We start from the raw sequence: 9,403 nt of genomic DNA, 5'->3' as shown, positions 1-9,403 counted from the left end.
CTGGGAAGGTGCAGCCCATCTCCAATCGCCATCCGCTGTCCCAAAATAATATCACCTGAGATCTCAATTGGTTCTAGGCCTTTCTGCCTATTTAATTCTACTCTAAAATTGTTTGCCGGGGATTTATTTTTTTATTTATTTATTTATTCAGTTTTTCAACCTATTTTTTTTCTCTTTAAAATATTCTACTCGACAGTTCTTTACATGAAGGGTAAGAACTCACGTCCTCAACTCATGCGTGTGCAGGAGGCATATTTTCCAATGATATTTCATACTTCCACAATTTCAAAGCCTTCTCAATGGACAGCATATCTCCTGCCAACCTGCAGAACACTCTTGCTTATTGCACAACCATCACCTGTAAATCCGCAAAACATCTCCATTTACACCCCATAATTTCTTCACAACGGTCCCAAATATAAAAACAACACAACGTGCCAGCTGAGGAAGGTGCACGCCGTTCCTCCTAACTACCCTGGTGCAAAGAAACTAAGTCTCAACCACAGCTAATATGTTCTCCAAACCTAACTGGCATCATGTCACACTTTTCCGTGCAACTTTACTAAACTCTACGATACCCAAGCCTTTTAATAGCTTAACTTGTCTTTTAATAGCTTAACTTGTCTTTTAATAGCTTAACTTGTCTTTTAATACTTTAACTTGTCTTTTAATACCTTAACTTGTCTCACCCTTTGACCGAGGACAAGGGGTAGCACCTACTCTCATGCCAAACTTAACGTATTTTATCTTCCTCCTGAGAAGAAAAAATCCTCCCCAACCAAGGCAATCCTACCCTTCAGTCTCTTAATTTGTCCCAGCAGAGCGATTTTGGCTAGGGACCAAGTGTAACAACTGCTCCAACACTACACTCAACATATTCAATCTCCGTCCTGTGAAGGAAAAATCCTTCTCGACTGAGACATTTTTAGAATTTTTTCCAAAACAGAATAATATCAGCACCATTAGTTTCTTTAAAACATTCTACTCGATAGTTTAAGTGATTTAACACAACTCTCAATTAGATCATTATTTCGTTTTTGTTTTCTTTCATAAAGTTCTCCAACCTAACGACTTCCTATCCGACAGTCGAGAAGCGATTTACTATTTTATCTTCTATGAAAACTCCCAGGCTGAATGATTTTTTTCTTTTTTATTCGACAGCCTAAATGTTTTAATGCCACTTCTAACCAATTTACCACCTCACACCCTATGAAAACTCTCAGGCCAAATGACTTGCTCTTCGACAGTTTAAATGCCTTAAAATTCCATTCAAATAATTCACTATTTCACACCCTATGAAAACTCTCAGACCAAATGATTTTCTATTCAAATGTTTAAATGCCTTAACATCACTTCAACAATATATTATTTACATTCCATGAAAGCTCTCAGACTAAATAATTTTCTACTCAACAGTTTAAATACCTCAACATCATTTCCAAACAATTCAGTATTTAACATCACAATTTAGGCCAAATGATTTCCTATTCAACACAGGTGAGAATGGTACACAACAATTACACATGGTATCAGTCCTCATCTAAAAATTTTTTTTTTTTGTTTTTCAAATCTATTCAACAATTTAAATGCTTCAACATCATTTCCAAACAATTCAGTTTTCACATCACATCTTATGACAATTCTCAGGCAAAATGATTTCCTATTTAGCACAGGTGAGAATGCTACACAACAATTACACACGTTATCAGTCCTCATCTAAATAAAAAATTTTGTCTTTTTCAAAAAATAGTACATTTCAATACAAATATTAAAATGATGAAACAGTTCTCTTCATTTTTTTTCTTATCTTCAATCAATTCACTGTTCTATCAAATTCCATTTGTTTTATCCCTCAAGATTTAAGATTCAATTCCATGATACACACGCTTTAGTTTCTCTTTTGTCTACCCCCATTGGTTTCTATCTACTAGCACATCTGAGACAGCGGCCTTGTGTGCGCATGGTGCTGGCAGGCTGTGGCACGCCACAGCCTACCAGCACCATGCGCACACAAGGGCCCAACATGCACACAACAGCACCAACAGTTGCAACCGAGTCCACCACCAGAGTTCTACGCAGTTTACCACTTTTATTCTACATGGTTACCTGCTCTTAGGCTTATGGGAATTTCGCCCCCCCCCTCAATCCTAGTTTTAGAGGCAATTCTCCCGCCTCCTTAATTGCTCTCTGTTCTTCCTTTTTTTTTTCTTCATTTTTCTTTTCCCTTTCTTTTTCTTTAATTTTAATAAAATTCTCCAACCAACCGTCTCTCTATTTAACAGTCTAAATGTATCACAACTTATCTCAGGTAAATCGTTACTTCATATTTAAATTATTCCTACGAAAGTTTCCATTCATTACAAAATCAGAATAGCGTCGATACCGCCGGTGTCTATTTCTCTAAGGATCGGTATACTTCTCTCAATCCCTATTTAGTTTCTCTTTTTACGATCATTCTTCAGGTTATCTTGGCATGAGCATCTTTTTCTCTCTCTCACTATTTGACCATTCTATCTCATGGTGCATTATTCTCAGGGTTCATCAGTGGGTCACAGGGTCTGTCATGCATTGAGGACCGGGCGAAGAGATCACATATTGATATTTGTATTCCCACATGTCTTTTTCCATGGCATCTCATGCAGAGACACCCAGTGTCTGGTTAAATCTACAATCAAACTCCATGTATTGTATACACCGTGCCATCCATACTTTTTCATACACTCTCCGCGGGGATTGCATCATATTTGGGGCAATTTTCTTCGGCTTCCTTGCCACATTCCCATTACATTTCTTCATGCCTTTACGGCCAGTGAGTGCACCTTGCGCATTTCTCCATCTCCACCTTAATAGCTCATACACACAGTGCACTCTGCACCTTTTCACACCCCTTCTACAGGGATCACATCGTATTTAACCAATTCTTTCTGACTTCCTTGACACATTTTTCCCATTACGTTTCTTCATGCCTTTACGGCTAGTGCACCTTGCACAAGAAACACTCCTCTAGCTGAAAACACTATCAATAATCCCCCCCACTCTTTATCTGTGCCTAAACCTAAACGTAGATTCCATGAACAAAGCTTCTTTCTTAGAACTGCATGCCTGTGGAATTGTCTTCCGTTTTCCTGCTTTCCGGCTGACTACAATATGGTTGCCTTCAAGTCTAACGTCAACAATTTCTTGATGAGCCGTTCCATATAAGTTAACAAATTTACCGAATTTCCATTACTAATGATTACTATATTGTCCAATTTCTACTGTACACTCTTTAACCCTTATCCTCGAGTGGCCTCTTGGCCTTGATAATGTGGTGATGTCTGTGTAAAAAAAAACAAACAAAAAAACGCACGCTCCACACCTAGGTGGGGAACACATTTTCAAATTTGGCCCCTTTTTGTACACACAGACTTGCTACATGTATCCATCTTCTTTCAAAAGCCACACGATGAAGCCTTCTTCTGTCGCATCTGTCATATGCTACTGGTACCATGTAACCTAGTACTACATGGTCGGGTTACCGACGACTAAACCGGTTCCCCCACCAGCCTGTCTGGTGAGGAGGGTGGCTAGTCTCCCAGAAGGATTAAAAACAAGACCTTTCAAAGGACGTACAAACCCTCTATTTTGGGCGGTCAACGGCCAACCAGCATCATGCATATATATGGGCGTGCGTGTATGTGTGCCTATAAGCACCGCTCGCATGGGTGGCGTGATTGTTTATAACTAAATGTTTATAATAGGAAGTTTCCCTGGATCTGTGGATGTGTATGTTGTTGGGTGGGTGTTTGTAAATATACATGTGCATCTGTGCAGGTTCATGGAGGGTTTTAAGATGTGTATATATGTTTATGTATATATTTGTACATAGGCGTATGCTGGTTGGTGCATGGATACGGATGTGCTTTTCTGTGTGTTTATGAATATAGGTGCTTGCAGGTATACACATATACATATGCGTGTGTGTATATACGTGTATGTGTGTGTGCGCGATCAGTTCCATAATGCGATCCAGTGCATCTCTTGGTCTGTCATCCATCACCACTGAAGAAATGATCACCCAAGGGCTTGACAGATGTACGGAAGTGTAGCTGTCAGTCAAAACTCTGTGCTGGCCTCCAGGCGGATGCCACTGGAACTTCAGGCTAACAGTGCAAGGATCTATGGGAAGCTCAACCCAGACAGAAAAACCAGAAACTGTGACGCTCTGTTAAGGCAGTTTGAGAAGGTTGATAACACTCATTCTGGCTAGTCACTGCGACCAATGAGCTGCCGATTCGTCTTGGGTAATCCTTGCCAGTCTGGCGTACCTCATTGGAGGAGAGGGGTGAAATGGCAACTGACAAAACTCACTTCATCCTTAAACTATCTTGTCAGCAAATTCCTTACGAACCATGAAATGAAAACAGAAAAAGAACTCATACTGGCAGGGTGTCGCCCAGGATAATAAAGCCCACAATACACCCAACTTCAAGTTTGCATCGTAGAACATATGAACGATGCTTGACAGGTCTGATTCGGCAAGACCAGAAAGAAGAAGTGCGATTATATCGTGCGAATTAGAAAAATCTGACATCGATATTGCTGCCCTGAGTGAAGTCAGGTTCAAAGAGAGCAGTTCCATTAGAGAGTCCGACTACACCATTTACTGGAATGGCAAGGCCTCTAGTGAGAGAAGCAAGTCCAGTGTCGGACTAGCCATGAAAAACGAGCTTGTGACGAAACTAATAGAAGTGCCCCATACAATAAATGATAGGCTGATGACACTCAGGCTACCTTTATCAGAAGACCGTTGGTGTACCCTGATAGCTATATATGCTCCAACTATGACGAACTCTCAGGAAACTATTAATATATTCTACCATCAGTTAGGCAGTACACTTGCATCCGTACCAAAACTGGATAAGATCATACTCATGAGAGACTTTAACGTCAGGGTAGGACAGGATTATATCACTTGGCCCAGAGCACTAGGGAAGTATGGATGCGGGAAAGTCAACTCAAATGGGGAGCTCCTCCTTTCACTCTGCACTGAGCATCAGCTTTGCATCACCAACACCTTCTTTAAACACAAGCCTGTTCACAGGAACTCCTGGATGCACCCTAGAAATAATCATTGTCACCTCATTGACTTCGTCATCACTCGTCAACGTAACCTCCCAGATATCCTGGACATGAGAGCAATGAGGGGAGCAAACTGCAACACTGACCATATTATGATCCGGACACAAGTGAGATTCAACTGAGACGCAAAATAAAGATAAAGAATCCCTCCCCCCCAAGAAGCTGGATGTCGACGGCTTGAAACATCAAACTGTAAGAGAAGAGCTGGTGAATGCTCTCAATGAGAGACTTGCTGAACCAACCAGAGATGTAAACTCAGATTGGCTGTCCTTCAAAGAAACTGTTTATGAAATATCCAAAGAGTGCCTCGGGCTGGTCGGGAAACACCATGAGAACTGGTTCGATGAGAACTGCGAAGAAATCAAGCAACTCATCAACCAGAGAAACGCTGCAAGAAATTCAATGTTGTTCAGGAACACTAGATCCATCAAAGCAAAGTACACTAAGGCAAACAGCAAGCACCAGAGCAGATGTAGGGAACTTAAGAACAGTTGGTGGATGGCTAAGGCTGCTGAACTACAGATTCTGGCTGACACCAATCACATGAAGGGTTTCTATGGGAGTATGAGAGCAGCCTGGGGCCCAAATGTGAGCTATTCCGATCAATTACTTGCAAGCGACAATTCCACTCTCCTCACTGACAAATGCGAGCTCCTAAAACGATGGACTGAGCATTTCAAAACATTGCTAAACGAGACGCCAGACATTGACGAACGAGCAATAATCAACCTGGATGGACAGATGCCCTGACTCAGATGAAATCTGCAAAGCATTACTGATGTTACAGGATGGCAAATCAGCTGGGTCTGATGGCATATGCCCTGAGATCATCAAGTGAGGAGGGCAATCATATAGAGTGCCTGGACCACTTCAACTGTCCCTCAAGATTGGAAACCATATTCAAAAAAGATAGTGACCATATTCAAAAAGGGAGATTGCAGGCTGTGCGGTAACTACAGGGTCTATCACTGCTCTCAGTCCCGGGGAAAGTGTTCACTCATGTTCTCCTGAACAGGCTTACAGCGCACGCTGAAACCTTGCTACCTGAGGCACAATATGGATTCCGTGCAAACAGAGGCAGAGTGGATATGATCTTCTCACTCAAACAGATCCAGGAAAAGTGTGTGGAGCAAAATATGGAGCTGTATATGATCTTTGTGGATTTTACGAAGGCTTTCGACACGGTGCACCGAAGCACTCTTTGGGAAGTCTTGCTGAAGCTTGGCTTTCCTGCACACTTCACCAGCCTTGTCAGAGCCCTTCATTCAGGCATGAAAGCCACAGTTAAGCTGAAGGGTGAGCTCTCTGATTCGTTTGACGTGCAGAATGGTGTCAGACAGGGCTGTGTCCTCACTCCAACCCTCATATAAATATCCTAACTCGCTACAAAAGAAAATAATGAAATGAATGGAAAGAAGGAAACAAAAACTCAATTGCTGGATAAAATAAACATGTTGTTTATTTACTGTTGAAAAATGAATGTTTTAGGTATAACACGTGTTCATGTCCATGCGGGTGTCACCATCGTTTGTTGCGGGACTGGTGGTATAGAAAGAAAAGGAGATGCGTGTTCATCTCACGTTCGGGTCACCAACATGTGTTCACACATGGCAAGAAAAGGAAATGCAGTAGAGAAACAAGAAATGGCAGTCCGGCATGTAAAAAGAGAAAGAGGGTTGACGTCAGTTAAGCTGCGCGCCATGTTAGCAGTCAGCTACGCGGAGGTGTTCTAAGGAACGAGTTGTAGATATGAGTTGTCTGGTTGATTGACCAAAGCAAAAGGGGAAAAAAGAGTGAGAAAGTCAATCCAGTTCATGGAGAGAGAAAGTGTATAAAGTGTACGTACTGTCTGTTAGCCTTTGCCCCACATAGTAGCAGGTGGCGTGAGGTGCGCAGGCGCTGCAAGGGAGGCGGCTGGTCCGCCGACCATTCGGCTCGGAAGGCGAGTCAGAAAAAGGTTGGGAAACAACTTGTCTCTTGCTTTTATAGTTGTTTCCGGTGGTCTTTTGCGCATGTGTGGATTTCCTTTGAAGGAGAAGTGACATTGTCCATGTGTGCGTATATGTGAGTACATGTGTGTACGTTAGCGTGTGTGTACATGCACATGAATGTGAGTGTATGTACGCAAACGTGAATATATGTATGTGTGTGTACATGCGCGCGTATGTTTGTGTATGACAAGAAATATGGCTTGAGATGTGAACGCGTGTTTTTGTGTGAGACTAGAAAAGGCTCGCGCAAAGACCAGGAGCTTTACAATGTCAGCAAATTCAAATACCTAGGGACCACGGTAATGAACAACAACAAAATGGACGAGGAGATTTCTACAAGAATGGCAATGCCTCCATAAGGTCTGGCAAATTAAAGATCTGACTTTCAGAACTAAATGCTTGGTGTACCATGCCATCGTCCTCTTGTCACTCTTATATGGTGCAGAAACTTGGCCAGTGTACAAACTGGTAGCCCGCAAGCTCAACACCTATATGATGAGACACCTACGGCAGATTTTAAATGTCAAGTGGTATGACTTTGTCAGAAACAGGGAGATCCTATCACAAACCAACCTCCCAAGCATGTATGACCTGCTCATCCGGAAAAACCTGAGATAGGCCAGGCACGTAAACAGAATGGAGAACTCCCGACTACCAAACAGATACTGTTTTCACAACTGGAAGATAGGGTATGAAGCATAGGCAGACCTAAGCTCAGGTTTCGTGACACCGTCAAACGAAATCGAAAAGACAGGTTGATCCCTACTGGAAGTTGGCAGACCCTTAGTTGCGACCGTGACAAGTGGAAAATGATGGTTCACAGGATGTCGTCTTCGGACACATAGGACAGCACATGATGATGATCTTTACCTGTACTTGGTGTTTAAAGAAAGTGATCAGATCCTGATCAGACAAAGGTACCCCCCCCTGGCCATCTTGCAGTCTCGACGTCCAAATCACCATTCTCGCCACGGCCAGGATTGCAATGTAGACCATTTCTCAGTCCCACAGCAGCCTCACGTTGTCCACTACGTTTGATACAGTCATCAGGCGAGGATGCTCAGGGTCGATATGTGCCATCACCTCACCAACATACGACCAGTACTGGCGGAATTCATGGCAATCGAAAAATGCGTGATCAGTTGTTTCTGCGGCTGTTGTCCCGCAACAGGGACAGGTTGGCAACTCCAAGAAAACGGAACTGCATTGTATATTGTTGAGGGTAACCACGTTTCGGGCCAATCACCAGGTCAGAGAGAACAGAGAGAACACCAGGTCAGAGAGTTGTTCAGATGACTCAAACCTGGCACCCAACTCCATATGGAGCAGATCTCACTCTGCATAGTGTGTCGTCGGTGGCCCCCTTCACTAGATCCCTGTGGAGTTCCCTACGGGTGGCAATCACAAGGTCGCTGAACCTTGATAGTCGTTTTAGTGTGGCTCAGCACTCTTTCAGGAAGGCTGAATCTCCCCACGGCCTGAGGTCGGGAAAGGTAGTAGTAATCGTAAGGTGCCACAGTTGATCATCTTGAAGGTAGTGGCTCAGGAAGGCCAGCGTCTCTGCGTCTCGATGACACTTCAAGTCTGACATTCCCAAGCCTCCCTCACACAGACGTTGAATACAGACCTGTCTGCTCACCCAGTGTCTGCCTTTGTCCTAAAGGAGCGAGATCAAGAGTTCGACAAGAGTTTTTAGGTGTTGTGCAGGCAAGGGAAGTACGGCCAGTCAGTAAAGGATGAGAGGGAAGACATGTGGTGCACGCCTCAGCTCTACCCTTTAAGGAAAGTTTCCTAGGAAGCCACTAGTTGACCACAATCTCCACCTTTGACCATATCGCCAACCAATTTGTATTAAGCTGGAAACCCAGTCAAAACCACATGCCAACGATCCAAACCTGGCCATCCGTCAAGCTGAAGGTCGCCGTGAGGTTTGGGTTGCCACTCCAGGCGCCCAACTGCAGTCCGATCGACTAACTGCAGTTTATCTTTGACCCCATGATTTTAATTTTTGAGCAGACATCATGGTCATGTCTGAGGCACAGTGCCAAAGTACTGTGCCTCCGACATGACCATGATGTCCGCTCAAAAATTAAAAAAACATGAGATAATCGCCCCCCCCAAAAAAAACAAAAAATACTATATTAACTAAAAATTAAATAAAAATAAGATATTCTATCAAAAATAAGTTTAAAAAAAAAAGATATTCGCTAGAAATAAAACAAAAATAAGATGTTTGCTAAAAAATAAATAAAAAATAAGATATTCGCTCCAAAAATAAATAAAAATTAAGA

The 9,403-nt window shown here is 42.7% G+C and overlaps 1 protein-coding gene across 1 annotated transcript; it reads left to right on the top strand.

Annotated features, from left to right (window-relative positions):
- Positions 1–4,496: 4,496 nt before the first annotated feature.
- LOC145271200 (protein CFDP2-like) lies at positions 4,497–9,103 on the top strand. The gene is made up of 2 exons (XM_080126763.1): positions 4,497–4,934; positions 8,969–9,103. The coding sequence occupies exons 1-2, from the start codon at positions 4,497–4,499 to the stop codon at positions 9,101–9,103; spliced, it is 573 nt and encodes a 190-aa protein (XP_079982889.1).
- Positions 9,104–9,403: the final 300 nt, after the last annotated feature.

The sequence above is a fragment of the Euprymna scolopes genome, chromosome 4 (assembly GCF_053919585.1).
Source record: "Euprymna scolopes isolate OS-2025 chromosome 4, ASM5391958v1, whole genome shotgun sequence".
NCBI lineage: Eukaryota > Metazoa > Mollusca > Cephalopoda > Sepiida > Sepiolidae > Euprymna > Euprymna scolopes.
Note: the sequence above shows the minus strand (reverse complement) of the source record. Positions and strands in the feature narration are given on the sequence as shown.